The sequence below is a fragment of the Poecilia reticulata genome, linkage group LG21 (genome assembly GCF_000633615.1).
Source record: "Poecilia reticulata strain Guanapo linkage group LG21, Guppy_female_1.0+MT, whole genome shotgun sequence".
Lineage (NCBI taxonomy): Eukaryota > Metazoa > Chordata > Actinopteri > Cyprinodontiformes > Poeciliidae > Poecilia > Poecilia reticulata.
In genome coordinates this window covers 15,083,729-15,101,208 of record NC_024351.1, presented here as the reverse complement: position 1 = coordinate 15,101,208, position 17,480 = coordinate 15,083,729, and the positions used below count along the sequence as shown (strand labels likewise).

Below are 17,480 nucleotides of genomic sequence, written 5' to 3'. Positions count from 1 at the left end.
ACGGTAAAAAAAAAGAAGAATGCAAAGTAGCAAACCACCAGCTGAATTAAAGAGCAAATTTGTGGAATAATAAAAACATATTTGTAAGGCCAGAAAGAGGCACACTGTTTAACGACTTTTCACTGTATAACTTTTTAACCAACTACATTTAATACAGTAATTTAATCCATAATTATCACAAATATTCTCAATTTGACTACTAAAGCACTTGGATTGTGCACTTGGATTGTGGATTTCCTAACATTTAACATTGTGTAAGAGTTTCTTTACATTAATAATGTTCAGCTGGTGCTTATGTATCAGAATGAATTCTGGTGCTCTATGTAACATTTATTAATTCCGTCACTGTAATCTCCCGTGCTTTTAAACTAGATTGCCCTAATTTGGGCATAAAAACAGGCGTTACCTCTTTTGGAATGAAAATTGCACCCTGCTGTTCGTCCTTCCCAAATCCCAGAGTTGGTGATTGTAGTTTTTCGGGGTCAATATTGGTCACCAAAATAGTGATCGAAGCAGCACGTTGTCTTTTCTGATGATTACCCCATCTAAAGAGAGTCATTTTCTGCATATCTGTTTATTTTCTATATATAAGAGGGCAATGAAGACAAAACAAAATTCAGAGGCAAGTTTGAAAAGTTCATGTTAGATATACAAGACCTCAGGTATTAATCCTGGAGTTAAAAAAAAAAAAAAAAAAAACCCTGAAGATTCCTTATGGTGTCTAGTTACTTTTTACTATTGATTGTGAAGATGGAGGCTGCAGTAAAGAGCCCAGTGTGTCTCTGTTGCTCTGTTCCTGGCTTCTCTTCTGCCTTTGCTTGGACTGTAGCGTCACTCCACTCCTTCCATCCTGTCGATTCCTGCTGCACGGGCTTATAAAAACCTCATAAAAACCCTGGTGTTTATGTAGCAGGCCAACAATAAGGTCAGGAAAATATCAATTGTTCTCCCATTTCCACTCTAGATCACATTAGAGAGTCAGCTGTAAGTGAATTACACGAATGTTATGCAAGGTCTCTTCAAATTACATCAGAGACTCGAGGGTCTCTTGTGATGTTCATCGCGAGGACAGCGCCAATGCAATTCTTGTCCGCCCTCACTTGCAGCTTCACGTTGAGTGTCGGTAGGCTTGCATCCAGGCAGCTTCAGCATCGCAAAGTTTCACGCAGGCGTCGCTCTCGCCCGGTCCTAATCAGATCTCCACCGCTTCTCTTGCGCTTTAATCCCATTCTTTGCGCTGTGCGTGCGAGCTTGAGTCATCGCATTCTCTCCCCGTAAGGCAGAGATGTAGGTCAGAGAGTGCAGCACCCTTATGGCCTGTGGGCTCATCCATTTAACTCAAACCCCCTCCCAAATGTAACGTGGCAACGCGACGGCCGGCGGGACGTGGCGGCGCAAGCAGCCAAGTATCGCAGCGTTGGTTGGGCGAAGCTGTTGTTGGATTTGTGCGTCTTTGTTTTAGCGCTGCGACCGTCGTGTGGAAAGGCTGGGTTTAAATTTAGCCTGGCGATCCGTAGGGATTATGAGCTGAAAACGAACCGGCAGACAGGATTTACGTGTCCTTCCATATTGATTCTGGATCTATGAATTACTTTTACCGCAGCTTTCCACCCATTCTGGTACTAACTGACTTCCTCTTTACTCTTTGGAAACATTTTCACCTTTTTAACAATACATATTTTCAGGTCCTCTACTTGTGACATTCTCAAACCATGATATAAGAAGCACTGGAGGTACTTGAGTGGCCTGGTCTCATTATTTACGAGGTAAATACAAAATTAGGACTCGAGGTTCTAAAACTTATTGGCTGTGGAATCGCTTACGTTTGCATCCTCCCCCCCCTGTGGAGTCAATTCATGGGGGTTTCAAGGTCATGAGTTTCTCTCATCCCGTTCAGCTGTTCAAATATATTTCTGCTTTTGTGAAAAAAATATTATTTACTGAAATTTTCTGCTTTTGTGCCAGAGATGGTATGGTGCTTGTGCGCCCCATCGTCTCGTGTTGCCCTGGGAAACTTCCCTTGTGGTCCGCATCAAAAGCTGGCACTGATGGAAGAAATGATTTCTATCAAGGAGAGCTGAACATTTAGCTGTGCTAATTCTTCAAAGTAGCAACAAGCTAACCACTAAACATTACAAGACGATAACAGCGTATTTAGATCGATCTACTATCACTAAGTAAAAAAAAAAAACAAAAACAAAAGCCTTCAGGTGAAGGTTTTTGTTTATTTTTCCAACATGGGGCTTAGAAATATCAGCTAAAAAAAAATGCATAAAAATGTGTTAGAGTAGCAAGTTTTCCTCTTGTTGTATGAGGACAGTTCCACCAGAATCTTCCAGGTCCCGATTTTAAACAGTCTGTTGGTATAAATTTTGCTGATGAAAAGCGTTAGAATTTTTTAAACTTTGGCAGCAGATATTTTTATCTGTCTAATGTAGAATTTTTAGTTATTTTGATCTAATTTTGGGATATGTCCCAATAAGACTACATCCAAACAAACATGCCAGATGTGGCGCAAACAACATGGTCGGAAAAGTGAGCAAGGATTTTAATGTTGGTGCATCAGTTGCTTCAGCACTGCTGTCCCTGTGGAAATAACTTAATGCGTTGTGGATCATAACGGGGTCACTAAAGGATGAAACCAAATAGCTTTGTCAGACCACTTACCTTCCTTTTAACCTTTGACATTTCCATTATGTCTAAACTATCTTGGCATATATTCAATGGACCGTCATAGAAATGGCACAAATATGACTGTTTTCTTATATTAAAGCTCATGTTGAAGAAGTCTATATAGAGTGAAAGGCTCACAGTCTTTTAGCAATAATGCTTTGAGGTGAAACACACTTTGCAAAACTGAATATGTGAAGCCAAAGCTGACTAGAGTAAAAAAAAATTAAAATTAAAAATCTGAAGGAAATGTATGAGACTGAGAGAATCAGTAATAAGTGAAACTGCCACACAACTGTGTTTTCTGGAACTGATCTGTCTTTTACAGTTTACTCGAGCCAGAAGCAGAAAGTTTTTATACAATTGTGATTTGAGTTGTTTGAAGATGGCTGGAATTTGCTTGGGAGCTAGCCAAGTTAGCCCAAGCATGGTGTTTGGGTCTTACTGTCGGGTGTTGAGAGAGGTGCTCTGACTAGCTGTACGCTTGGCGATCTGGGGAGAACTAATGTTTTTTTTCCTAAATTAAACTGAGGTCGTTTACATTGACTCCTGTTGCAGGTAGGATACTGAATGCTCACGGTTTCTCCAGTGAACTTCAAATAAATCCACTTAGCCTTTCCAGTGAACATGTTAGCATGCACCTTATCATCATAGTCATGCACATACATGGATGTAAACTTGCAGAACCTGAGAATTAGGAAGCACCAAAACGCTTTAGATGCTGTGAACAATCAGAACACACTCAGTCGATTACAAAGAGCAGAATATAGTGAGAAATGTTTGGGTATTTTCGCTTGCCCACACTTTCTGATTATTTTAGACGTTTAACAATTTTCTTTATGGGAATTAGACGATGCAACCTGATCTAAGTGTTTGAAAACTCCCCCTGAGCTCTCCATTTGTCTCACGTTAAAGATTTCTATCTGCAAAGCGTTTGCATCGCTGGCTTTTTTGTTTACTCGCTGCTTTCCCCACACAGCAGTCATGAGTAATCCAACCCTTTCATTAATTTAGTCTCAAATGAGAAGCTCTGAGCTAAACACACCTGCACCATTCCAGTTCTCCTCAACTGAGGTTGCCTCAGTAACTGAATTTATTGGGGTCGATGTGTATGTGTGTGTGTGTGTGTGTGTATTGTGTCTTTCTGGCTCACTACCTTGAAGTATTTTTGCTGTGCTTGTAATTAACTCTTCACCTTTACGTTGGGTTCCTTCTCCAGCGATCGTATGTCTTCAACCAGCAGCAGATAGTCGAGGATAAAGAAGCGGGAGACTGATTGGGGAGGAACAGAGGAGAGAAGAGAGGAGATTAATGGATGGACCAAAGTGACCGCAGGCAGTGTTGACCTCTGAGATGTTTGTCGATCGATTTTTTTTTTCTTCTTCCTGGAACTTAATTGGAAATCACACCTGTGTTCCTGTCAGATCTGCGTAGAAAGGGTAAAAAGTAAATGCTATTTATCTCCTATTCAGTGACTGAAATGTATTATTTTTTTTATGAAAATATACTTTCAAACTGCGTGGATTTTAAAAAGAAAAGTTTCATTTTGCTGATTACTCTCAGTCTGTCACTGGTGATCAGAGCAGCTGTTTCAAACTATATTAACAAGCAGGACAGTGGATTTTAGTCATACATTGCAAGGAATTACTGCAGCCATCAGTGCAAAAATAACCCATTTTAAATTGGGATCCCAAATTTAAAAAAATAAGATGTTTGTGATTAAATCAGTGATTGTAGAAAACTTTAAATGGGTTTTTTGAGGCATGACTGCTTCTCAGTGTACACATGTGACCAAGATAATCCATCTAATGATTTTAAAAAACCACAACACAGTAATATTAACCTCATCCAATAAAAAAAATATAATTGCTCTCCATCTTCTGTTTGCAGGTCAGTGAGGACAACATAAATAAGTTGGAACCCTGAGGTATCGATTAAAAAAAAAGTTGAAGTTTGTCTCGTCTTTGCTGCTGAGCATCTGTCAGACCAAAACAACGCTTGAACATATTCAGCAGCCGGAGCTGTTTGTTTGTTCAGAAGAGGTTGGCGTGTGTTGGAGCCTATGAGTGCAGCTGGTGTGTGTGTGTGTGTGCGTGTGTGTGTGTGTGTGTGTCGAACAGACCGGATTCTGGTAAACACTTCATCATGAGGACACACTGCCCGTTTGCGTCTTTTCTCTGACCTTCTCAGCAGTTAGACGGTAGTTTGCCTGGATAATTTGTTTGGACGTTTGAGAGAGAGACCATTTATGTTTGGAGGCTTGGAAAAAGGCTTCGCATCCCTTTTAAACTTTTCACCGTTTTTTTTTTTCCTGTTCCAGTAGTTGGAGTCCACTTCTGTTTAATTTGATTTCTGCATTAATCCAACTGTTCTGTGAACAGGGCAAAGTTTGAGCATGAGATGTTTGAGACGACGAGCCTAAACGCACAGCCAGAGCTACAGTGGACTGGTAGAAAGAAAGAAAGAAAGAAAGAAAGAAAGAAAGAAAGAAAGAAAGAAAGAAAGAAAGAAAGAAAGAAAGAAAGAAAGAAAGAAAGAAAGAAAGANAAGAAAGAAAGAAAGAAAGAAAGAAAGAAAGAAAGAAAGAAAGAAAGAAAGAAAGAAAGAAAGAAAGAAAGAAAGAAAGAAAGAAAGAAAGAAAGCAAGCTGAAGAGTGTGAATACTTACGCACCGAGTTGTTTTTAGCTCAGTTGTTTTGCACTTGTAGGAGGGCTAAAGGATGGCAACAACAAAGCCCCCGGGGGTCTCGGTTGCCAAGCAGCCATCAGCAACAGTGGACGTGACATTGATTAGGTCCGACGCAGCTTGAAAAGGAGAATGTGGGGTGGCGGTGGGTTGAAGATATTAAAAGCTGTATTAAAATAGTCGATATGGACGTGGAGACTCGGACCAAACAAACACTCCGAGGCGACCGCAGGTAATTCGCTTATCGACGTGAATCAGAGATGCTTTCGCCGGAGAGTTTGAAGCAAAGATGTGGCTGGAAGTGAAACGTCAACAAATCCACAGTTTCTTATTGTCCGTTTGTCATCCGAGCGCGGCTCTTGAAGCCGCGTTGGCCACAAATACCGCACACGTCTTAAGAGGAATCTTTCACAGAGTGTAAACACTCATCTTTAACTGGCTGCGGACAACCACAACCAAACTAATGAAAAATTCATTACGTTTTACTACCGTCTTTCAGCACCCAGGGCAGCTTTCGGATAGATGATCTGCCTTACAGACAGCATCATCAAGAAGACCTTGCAAGCACTTCATACAACTGAACACGCTTCCTTATTTATGGGGATACTGAAGAAGAAATATTTTTCTGTTTCGTCTTCATTTTTGTCTGGAGGAGTCTGAAAAGTAAATGAATTTTAATGTTTGTAGTTGATGGGCAGAAGCAGTATGTTTATTATCGCGTGCTTGTATTTTTGTAGAACAAAAAGTCTGACCGAATAAATGTTACCAGTTCACACACAATGTATCTCTAACCATTTCATACTCAAACTTTTATGAAATTATGTCAATAAAAGGCACCGGCGTATTTGATCCATTCTGCTTTGTTGAATGGATCAAACATGAGGTTCACATTTGTCACCTCATGTTTTGCTGATTCACAAATAATCCTCTTAACGCAGCAAAAATGCATGGTGCAAAACTTGCTTTGATTCATTCATAGATTTTTAAAAAATTTGTTTTGGTGAGAAAGACAAATGCCCCAAATATAGGGAGAAACTGCAGCCACAATCGAGGTCATGCTGAGAGCACCGGGAGGCTGATGATGTTTTAATAAAATCCTAACTATGTTTGAGCAACATCTACTGAAAAAACAGAAATATCACTTCCATAAACTCATTTCAAGTTCCCCCCCCCCCAGTAATAATCACCCTTATTCGGTTTAAAATTCACAAAAAAAAAAAAAAAAAATACTCACGAAAACAAGCTCTTTTAACGTTATTACCATCCAAAGGAAAGTAAACACGGCTAAGCGTGGATAGACGGTCTGATTCTGGAAGTGTTTCCATGAAGGAAGCCAAGATGAGGTCACAGAAACATGTGAAGAGTTTATTTGGCCTCCAGAATAAAAATCCGAGTTGCCCAGAGGAGAAACTGCAGCCTGCGCTCACACCAGGCTGAGATTTGGCTCGGCCATGATAAAAACCGGTCCAAAAATAGACCACAAAAAGCGCATTACATACTCCACTCTAAGCTCTTTTTTTCCTGAGCGGTTTATTCGTAATTAATAGGGGACGGTGAAAAAATAAAAAATAAAAAAAATGTTCTCATTACCCCGACTCCTCTTACCGTGTGCAGAAAAAAGCTGTAAAATGTGTCCATACCCACAGCAGAGTGTAAATTTAATTAACTAAAACGATTTCTGGATTTTAGTGCCCCACAGATATGCATTCTATAACCACTTTAGACTTTTTTATTTTCAGTTTTAAATCTCTTGTGAACTAACCAGCAAACACTGTGGGGCAAGATGACGTGGTTTTCTGAAAGAATGAACTCAGGATTCTTGACATTTAAAAAACAATAAGCTAAAAGTCACAGGTGGATAACAGTCTACATCTCATTTTAAGATAATTCAACAATATATATATCTTTATTTTGCTATAAAAAGTCATTTAAAGAAAGTACTAAAGCTTGTTTCTGTAATAATATTCACAGAATTTTTTTGACTAATGTAATCAGACATAGATTATCTTTGATACTTTAAAAAGTTTAAATCTCAACTTAAAGACAAACGCATCACAAAGTACATTAACCCATCTGACATCTCTTTAAACATTTCAATTGTTAAAGACACATGTCAAGAATGAAATATTTTTGTAAGAAGCTAAAAAAGGGCTAAAAACTCTTGCTAATTTATGTTTCATAAGGGAAAAATACCCATTTTAGTACTTAAAGGCATTAAGTAAAGGAGACAAAGGAATGAGTAACATCTTAACACGCTGATGTTGAGCAGCATTCTCCAAATCACTATCTGAAAAATTGGCAAATTGTTTTGTAGAGAACAAGATTACATGTTTCTCTGCTTAAAGACCAAAGGTCCTAGTCCATGAATCACTGTCCGAGTTTACCTGGGCTTCAAGAAGAGATCCTCAGGTGTCTGGTTTGTTTTTTACAGGAAGCAGGAATAAGCTAAGGACCGGGACTTCAGACTGAACCTATTGTCTTTGATGATCTGCTCTTGGCTCAGACACGTCTTTAGGTGATTTGCCTCGACTGCTGAAGGGATTTCTGTAATTTGTGCTTCCCTGGGTGTGTGCCACAGAGATGGCGTCATTATTTTGAGCAGGTTTTCTCTCCCTCTCTTTCTCTCTTTCTTGGTGACGGAAGCTTGTTCGTATTCTGATCATGTTTGTGTCGCCTCACAGCTGAGCTCTCCGCTGCCAAATAATTGCTCTTCTTTTCACTCTCCCTCACACCCTCCCGCTCCCCCTCATTTTCTTAAAATTAATATTGCAATAATTGCTCGTTTTCAGCTCTCAGCTTCGGCCGACACCGCTTCTGTTGTCATTTATCTTTTACAGTAGTGCGGATTTGCCACGTGCAGCTAACGACGGAGCTGCATACATATGAGAGATGCCAGAGAGATGGCCAGATGCATGAGCACTTAGTTGTTTTTTTTGTTGTTTTTTTTTACCCACACTCTCCCAGAGATACATTTGTTCTCTGAGGCAGAGATGGCGCACTAAAATAGAAATGAATAAAAGGAGATATTTTGTCAACCAGAGTAAAAAGCAGAGAACAAACCCTGTGGGCATCAGAGAGTGCACACACACACACAACATGCACAACATCATGTATACACACCGTACCGAACAAGCAAAAGAGATGCTTTACACTCACTCCATGGACAGGGGCCAGGTTTTGCAACTTTTTTTTTTTTTTTAGATTGCTCTGTAAGAATTAAAATGTCACAAGAAATAGCTGGAAAACACTTGTACAGATCTGGCAGTGATTAGGCCTGATTGTGGCTCGTAAAGCCTAATTAAAAGAAAGCAAAAAGTTGTAAATCATAGATTCATAGTTCAGAATGAGGTACAGTTTTACAGAAAGATGGCTGGTTTTCAGCCTTTTTTCCTTCAGTTAAATGAAAAAAAATATAGCTTGATACAAAAACTTGCTCGGGTTATCTTTGATGAAAAAAAAGCTGAACAATATGAAACACGAAGGTGTGACAAACAAGCAAACATAGAAGAAATCTGAAAGCATATATTTTGGAAATTAAACAGATTAGCAGTATTTTGATGGATGAATAGTTGATACACAGTGACAAGAGGAACAAAAGAGTGATGAAATGCTAAAGTTGAACAAGAACAGCTCATATTTTCAGCTTAATGTGCACTAAAGTATTCAAAGTCACAGTTGCGTCTGGGGAAGTAGCCCAGGTGGTCCTTAAACAGGCTTCATGAATATTCACCTTCAATAATTTAGGACAAAGGACAGTCAGCAGCGTGACATTCGGGTATTTTTTGAGTACGTATTTTACAACAACCACATTTCGGACATTCAAATGTATTTTGAGTGCCAGTAATACGTTTAAATGAACCCAGCTGCTTTGGGCTCCGCTTAACGGCGCATATGATTTCACGACACATTCCTATTCCTGAAACCTCATTTGAACATGAGGCTGCTACATTTACACCCAATTAGGGCTCGAAGGGGTCATTTTTAAGATCGTCTTTTACGACACCATCTGTCCTCAGACAAACTCGGTCACGTTGCCAAGGCAGCTCGCTAACCGCCCTCAGCCACATCGCCGCGATGGATCATGACGCCGCTGACAGGCCCATTTGGCAAGCTGCTGGTTTTCCCTCCGACCGCGGACAAGTCGCGCTGAGTGTGAAGCCTCCCGCCCGCCACCCCGAAATCACGGACTGATAGGTCAGCCAGCTAATAAATCACACCCCCACCAAGCCTGCTTTACTCAGCGTGATTCAACAGATACTCACATTATGAGGGAAGCTGTGAAATGTAGGAGCTTCTGAGTTTTTCGACGTCGGTCGGCGGCACCCGCCGTGACCCATTTCACAGACTTGGCACTTAGTTTTCATTTATTAAAATGTGTCCTTGATAATGCCGAGGAAAGCCACGGAACAGACACTGCTTTTTATTTATTTATTTTTCAAATGTCAGGAAAGAGAAGCCTGTAAAATGTCAGTATTATTACTTTATCTGCTCCAATGTTGCAAGACTCAGAAGCTAATGCTATCTTTGTTGTACGATGTTAAATGTATTGAATCTTAAATTGTTAACATCTTATGTTCTCACTCTCCTACATTGTTAAAAAAAAATTAGCATTTAGCTGCCAGTCTTTTCCAGGACAAAAGCTGATATCTAAAGCAAATTAATGGTAGTACAACGTCTTATTTCAAACCCAGATTTCACTGAGGTTTGAAGTAAAGATGGCTGAATCCGTGTGAAAATATTCTCTGTTTCCATTGCTGTCCTCCCTCCCCTTTGGTCTGCACGCGCAGGCCAAGCAGCGCTCGCGTGGGTGTATTCAAAGTGTAAACACTAGCTTAAAATTAGAATGCTTTAAAATGCAAAATGTGGCACTGGCCTTTTGGTTGTGATTCTTGAGAATTGGAAATATTTTTTTTCAAAATTTTCCAATTAAGATGCCAATGTTCTCTTATAAGAGTGAGAAAACCTAAACATGTTGATGGCATGAAACAGGAAAAAAAATCAGATGCGTCACTGAGGAAAAAGGAGTACAAGTGTCTTAAAAAAAAGATAATTTTTAAAAAAAACAATTTGTTCATAAATAGAAAATAGAGTGAGCACTCTTACATTTTCCCCACATAATTCTGAACTGGATATAACTCCCTTGAGTTAATCTCACAATCCTCAATTAAAATCTTTGAAAACAACATTTACTTTAATCTTCTGCTGCTGTCTTGTCAGCTGGTCTTGCTCCTACATTGTAAAGTAGAATTATTAAAATCAAAACCATCATTTTTGCTTTTAGGATACTCCAAATAAAACCCCTCAGCCTATAGTCATACAAAATATTATTTATTGACAGTACTCTACTGTGCTCCACATGAATCACATACATTTTTTATGAACGTATTTTCTGTTTTCACCGCAGTACCCTCTCGTTTTCGGTATACTGAGGCAACTCAATCAGCACTTGTGTGGGTGCACTCAAAGTGAAAATGCTGGCTTATAATTAGCATACTTTATCAAAAAAAAAAAAAAAGAGGCTTAAAACTGTAAATGAACCCATTAAATGTGCCAGGAGTGTTGAATTTTTACAGTTTGTAAAAGCCCCGATTAATAAACAGTGGATGTGCAAATTGCAAATTTTCACCTCTAAATTGCTTTGTTCCCAAAACCGATCGCCAACGATGGTTTGGGAGTACTTGAGGTCCCATCCAAAACATTTTGTGACAGCTTGAAAACGCTGAATATGTTTGCAGCTCTCAAAAAACAAAAAACAAATAAAAAAACATATCCAGGATAAAATTATTATTTTTGAGATTAAAAAAAATTGAACATCAATCCAAATCCAGATTTCAAATAAAAGTCGACTGCCCTGGTAAAAGGTGCGTGTACTCCTTTAAGAACTATGCTATTCATGAGAGTCGCTCCTCTAAAATGGTTTTACCTTCAGCATACAGAGGGTACAGACAATTACAGTGATGTTTTATGTATATCTACACCAAGGAGACAGAGATACATGTTGGTTTTAAATCGTATATCCCGTTTTATTGTTCAGACATGGCAGAACAAGATGTACAATACACGGTACAAAGAACACACACTCGTACACACACACACACATCGCCCAACATACACGTGGATACATGGAAAGACAAACAGAAAAGGCCCATTTGTCGTTGGCGCAGGACAAAATGGTGTCTTGATTGATACAGACAGGAGTTTCTAAGGGGATCCACTGATCAAACAACTCTTGTACACGATGTGAATGAGAACACACACACATACACACACGCAGGCTTTCAGAGACAGATGAACAGTCACAGAGGCCAACAGGAGAACTTTTGCATTTAAAGGGGATTTTTCATGGAGATTTAAGGATCTGGTGACAGCAAAAGATCAAAGCAAACAAACAAAAAGCCTCCAACGTCCACCAGAACGAGCTGCTGCCCACAGTGACCGTGGTTCACTGGATTTCACAGGGACTGAACTGTAATTTCAAGCTCCAAGCTGTTTGGCTTCTAAGAAACAAAACTGCGAATAGCTTGGATTCAACACAAAGGCTGTTTCCACGTTTGTTTGGTAGTTGTTTTTTTTAATTTCACTACAAAATTTTAAACCAAAGGTTGACATCTAGGAGATATTTTCACCCCATTTAGAAATGTTACCTACTTATTACGCCAAGTTACAACAAACTTATAATCACAAAAACTTGTTGTAATGCCACCACCAAAGCTGAAATAATAAAAAAAAGCAGTTAAAAAGAAAAATTTAAAATTCTGTGCTTTTAAGTTTTTCAAAAATTTTATTTTGCTTGTAGATGGCAGAAAAAAATAATTTCTTAAAAAACATGAAATTATATTTCACTTCCAGAAAACAGATTCCGCTTCTGCATGAAAGCAAATGAAACTTTAAAAGTCATGAAATGACTCTGTTCATCTTTGTTTTATACTTCACTGTCAAATATCTCCGGGAGCTTTCGCCGTGAATTCATTTAAAAATCTGCAGAGCCGCACGCGACGCAAAGACAATCAAATCAAAAACGAGAAACAAATGGAAGTTAGTAAACTTAAGAGCTTAAGAGTTTCCATCGGAATCGCTGCCCGCACCTTTTTCACCAAACGAAAGCTTCTCGGATTACGACTAAAAATGTCCAGAAGGAAAAAAAAACGCTGCTTGGGGTCGAGCCTCAAGCAGCCCCGACCCCAGCAAGTCTTCGACAATTCGGCGCAAAGAGTTTGCCTCAGATTTTAAAACGGCAGACGTAAAATAAATACTCCCGTTTCAACATCTCCACTCTTTCAGACAGAATAGACAGCAGATAGGAAAGCAATACAATGGTGTCAGTTTTGGCATTGATCAAGTACAGATGTGTTCTTGGCAACGAGTCGTCGTGTTGTTTTCTGGCGTTCGCTGCCTCCAGGCCTCCTGAACTGTGCGACGTTAGTGTTATTAATCTGTTATTTTAATGCACTGCGTGGAAGAAGCTGGACGCTGGAGTCCAGATCGGCTTCAAAACCCGCCATCAGCAGCCGCCGAGCTAAATGATTGTCACTTGGGTAATGCAGGACTCTCACACGACACATGAAGCTTGTGTTTCTGTGACCTGGTGGAGGCAGACGTCTGAACGGTTAAAATGCTGGAAGGTTCAAGAAAATCCATGTCCTGAAGACGGCAGCCAGACAAACAAAGGCGTGTGAGGACCAAAGTCGGAAAACTTTGGACCACGATTCAAGTTGGAAGAATCCGGCCTTGGTGAGTCAGTCCAGCTCGTGGCCACACAGTGATGAGCGATGAAACTGACCGTTAGGACGTCCTCCGAGCTCATTCGGAGCGCAGGTGAAGTCGAACCAACGTTTCCTAGAAAATTGAACTCTCTCTTCTCTGAATGGGCAGTTTGTTGTGGCAGCTCACAGGGAAGCCTGTGTTTAGAGGAGTGCTTCACATACGTCCATGTCTGGACAGCGGCAAATTAATTAACAAGGTGTCCTGCTAGGACAGTCGCCGCTGCTAGGACGTGAAGCTATATTATCTAATTATTGAGCACTTTTTGCCCAGCTAGCTCAGGTGGGAGGCGTGCTGTGATTGGTTCTGGCTTTGAGGGCGGGTCTTAGTGCCCCGCTCCCCCCTGCTTAGCCAGGCCTGGCTGATCTTTTCTGGGCCACTGGACGTTCAGAGTCTGTGCGCCTCCGCGCAAAGATGTCACTTCCTGTTGTCCGTGGAGGAGTTAGCTGTAGTGTCCGTCTTCGTCTCCTCTGTGCTCCCAGGCATCTGGAGCGCCGCGGCATTGGGCCCGCCCCCGTTTTGAAGCGTTTCCTGCTTGTACTGTTGCAAGGCGCGGCTGACGGCATCCTCCACCAACCTCCTGCTGACCCTAAGCAGCTCGGCCTCGTCGGGCTCTGAGCGGCGGCGTCCACCTGAGGGGAAGAAGTGGAGAAGAAAAAAAAGTTGATATAACAGCAGCATTCAGCTTCTATGCACCGCAAATCTTGAACAAACTTCCAGAAAACAGCAAAACTGCGTCGCCTTTGGAGCATAATCGATTAAGAATGTGACGATTGGCACTTGACTAATTGTAATGTTTCGATAGCTGACTCTCTGTTGCATGACTTTGTGTTTTTATGATGTAAAGCACTTTGAAATGCCTCGTTGCTGAAATGTGCTATACAAATACGATTTGATTGATTGATCGAACTGTGGGGTTTTTGATGCTGATGCAAACACTCCCAAATGTAGGAACAGGTTTTCAACATGTGCTGCCATCTCGTCACTTCAAACAAACCGCTTCAGACTCGTATTTAAATTGAAACCTCGATCCTTTAGAGCAGTGGTTCTTAACCTTTTTTGAGGTACCGAACTCATCAGATTCATATGCGCATTCACTGAACCCTTCTTTCGTCATAAATAAAATGATTTTTGTCCCCAAATTCAAGACATTTGACCCAACTAGAGTCTAGTTGGGTAACCCCATGATCACTAAGTCTTCTTAAAAGGGAGAGTCTCTGAGAACAATTCTTCAAAATATAGTCAGTGTTTTGAGCAAAGTTGAGCTGACTGTCCAGGAACGACCAAAGGTATTTAAAATTTTCCACAGTTTCAACAGGTTGGCCATCGAGAGAAACTGGAATCACTTTAAGGTCTTGTTTAGATTATTTAATTAGCTCTACATTCTTAAGATAATTAAAAATTAACAATAAATAATAAAGACTGCGGTATTCTGATTTAATAATGCAATTATATTTGTTGTGTTACCACCCCCACGCCACTAGAGGCAGTAGCCTCACCAAAAGTTCACCGAAAGCTACAGAATTTAGTAAAAACTGTGAGCTTTGCTTAAGTAATTAAAGACACAAGTTCAAATCCATGCTGACAGTGGAGCTCCTTCAATCAGGGCTCCTCCGCAGCACTGATTGGCTAAGCAATGTAACGTGATCCTCTGCAGCAAGTGACGTCAAAGTGGGGCGTCATCACGACTTTACACAAGTGTGTCTTTACCTCTGCGGCAGAGGCTCCGCCGAACCCCTGAGACCGACTCATCGAACCCCTGGGGTTTGATCGAACCCAGGTTAAGAACCACTGCTTTAGAGCTTTACTAAGAACAATAAAGTAACAACTTCTGCAGTTCAACAAGGTATCCATCACCATGTGTCGACTTCTCATTCCTCTTTGTCTCCGTCTCTCAATGGATTCACAATCTGACATGACATCAAACAAACACCAACCCACCTACCCACCTCCCTCTTTACTCAGACGGATCCTCGATATGATTTACAGCAGGTTTTAATGTCAGGAAAGACGTTTCCCTCCAAAGCTATCGAGAAAATAAAGTCCTCTTTGCTTTGTTCTGGTTATTGGGGCGACTGGAGAGACTCGTCTTATCAGACATGCCAGATACGGAGTCAGCAGACAGCTGACCTTTGTCATGCCTCCTCCTGTCACCATTTTTTTAAAAATCTGTGCTGCAGAAACAAATCCAGCTCTAAAAAAAGCCCTACAAAAGTACATTGTGAACTATCCATACACTCTCGCAGTTGTGCTTTCAGATTTGTTAAGATTAAAACAGTCATAATGCAACCAAAGAAACAACTTTTAAAAGCTGCAAATCAAGAATATGCATACAGCTTATTACGGTGACCTGGAAGGATTAACAAAATGCAAAAGAGAAAATGGAAGTGAAGCTAAAACACAGCAGCACTGTGGCTTTTGCTGTTTTATTGTGGTTTTTGCTTTTTGTTGACCCTTCTAGGCCACTGTAGAAGAGCTCTCTGATTAGGTGCAATTAACAACATCTACTTTTCTGGTTCAAATTATTGACAACCTTATATTACAGAATGAACAGCAGGGAGTAGGAGAAGATATGAAGCCATCATTTATGGACAAAGATAGGAATGCCAGTTTTACCTCTACCCTGCCTCCTGATGTGTTTATAGAGTCTTTCAACTTGATCAAACTTTATCATATAAAAACCACAAATATCAATGTATTTTACAGAGATTTTCTGTGGCAGGTCAGCACAAAGTAGTGCCTAACTGCGAGTATGTTGGAAAAATATTAGGTTTTACAAAGACAAGTCTGGAATACATTTTACGGCATATAAATGCTAGCATCTTGGACGTGTGTAGCTAACAGTCCAAATGTGTGTAACCTGTTCAGCTTCCAAAAAAAGGACTAATTGTTCGACGAAGTCTCGGGAACGAGAGTCTGCAGAGCTGCTGGAGGCTTTGAGAGGAAGTGCAGCGCGAGTCACGCTAGCAAACCTAAACGGAGAAGGATCCAACTCTGGGGAGTGTAACCCCAGATGAAAGACACAGCTCGACACCGGAGGATCCGGACTATTAAAAACAACGCTGCGATGAGAAATCGCAGAGCCGTGACTGCGGAGCTAAAGTGGGATCTTGTTAAGTCTGTTTTAAACAAAACAGTTTGTCAAGAGCACCCTGCAGCTGAACACCACCGCAGGGCCGCTACTGTAAACATTTCTGTTCTCCAGTTATTGTTGAAAAGAACATAAAACCGTAGGAGACATCACAAAACACTGCAGATAAAGAGAAGAATGTTTTTTTTTTTTGTCCGTAGGACAAGAAAAACAATATTTGTTTTCACTGAGTGTGATGTGAACGGGGTTTATAAAAGATATAGATGTTTTAAATATATTAACACGTCACCGTCTGAAGCAGAAAGTCATTTGCGGGTTATAAGATTTCAGTCAGAGAACAGAAGCAGTTGTTGTGAACGACGACGTTGATATTCTACGCTTTAACTCGAGATACAAGTCACCGTCAACCGAGTCGACTGCATGTCAAACACGACTGCTTCTTATTCCAACAGTAAACTCGGTGAGAGTCAAACACTAGCTTGTTTGCTAAAAGTGCAAACTTTCAAACCTGTAATCAAGTGACCGGTTTTTTGCTCCATCATTGGAAGAGTTGAAAAAATGTTTAATGATCCGCTTTGCAAACATTCTGCAGGGGGTTTCTCAGGGTTTCCCCCCCCCCCTCAAATACATTTAGATAAATGCAGAAAATAATCATTATTATTCTGAAGATAATATATGAGCATCCTCGCTAATCATAGCCTGAACCAAGCAGCTAAAAACTGGATGTCTCCACAGAAGAAAGGATGTTATGACAATCGTTATCTCTCAGCTCCTGTGAATTTTGCCATTTTTTTCCAGTAATGAGAAAAAACTATTTCTTTAGCCTGCTTAATTTCTTGATCATTCTGCGAAGGCTGCGGAGAAAATGAAAGGCAAAAAGGGGGATCCGGGAAGACGGACCGGCCAACCGGCAGCGAGGAGAAACTATAAGATGGACATAAAGTCAATAATTCATGTAGAAATACAGTTGGCAGGCAGGCAGCAAGCCAGGGCGGCGGGTATTAGAAAAACCAGGCAGCAATTCGGTTGGTCTGACACACAGACGCGCGCGCGCACGCACACACACACACACACACACACACACACCTCTGTTATAATCACGTCCTCATCTGATTACTAAAGACTGGAAGGAGATCCTCCAGCTAATCTTCACTGGCCTAAAATCCCACTGGGCCCGTATGTTTGTTTCATCATTGGGCAGAGTGGGGGCTTTTTTACGCTTTGCAGAAAATGAGTGAATGCAGGAAGAAGAGTGAGATAGCCTGAGAAGACG

At 40.6% G+C, this 17,480-nt stretch overlaps 1 protein-coding gene across 3 annotated transcripts in view; it reads right to left on the bottom strand.

Moving 5' to 3' along the window:
- Positions 1–10,667: 10,667 nt before the first annotated feature.
- akap7 (A-kinase anchoring protein 7) overlaps positions 10,668–17,480 on the bottom strand; it is a 51,185-nt gene continuing 44,372 nt past the window's right edge. For all 3 annotated transcript variants that reach the window (XM_008398105.2, XM_008398108.2, XM_008398106.2), the window contains one exon: positions 10,668–13,748. In XM_008398105.2, the coding sequence (XP_008396327.1) occupies positions 13,534–13,748 (215 nt within the window). In that variant the 3' untranslated portion in view covers positions 10,668–13,533. The remainder of the gene's footprint in view (positions 13,749–17,480) is intronic.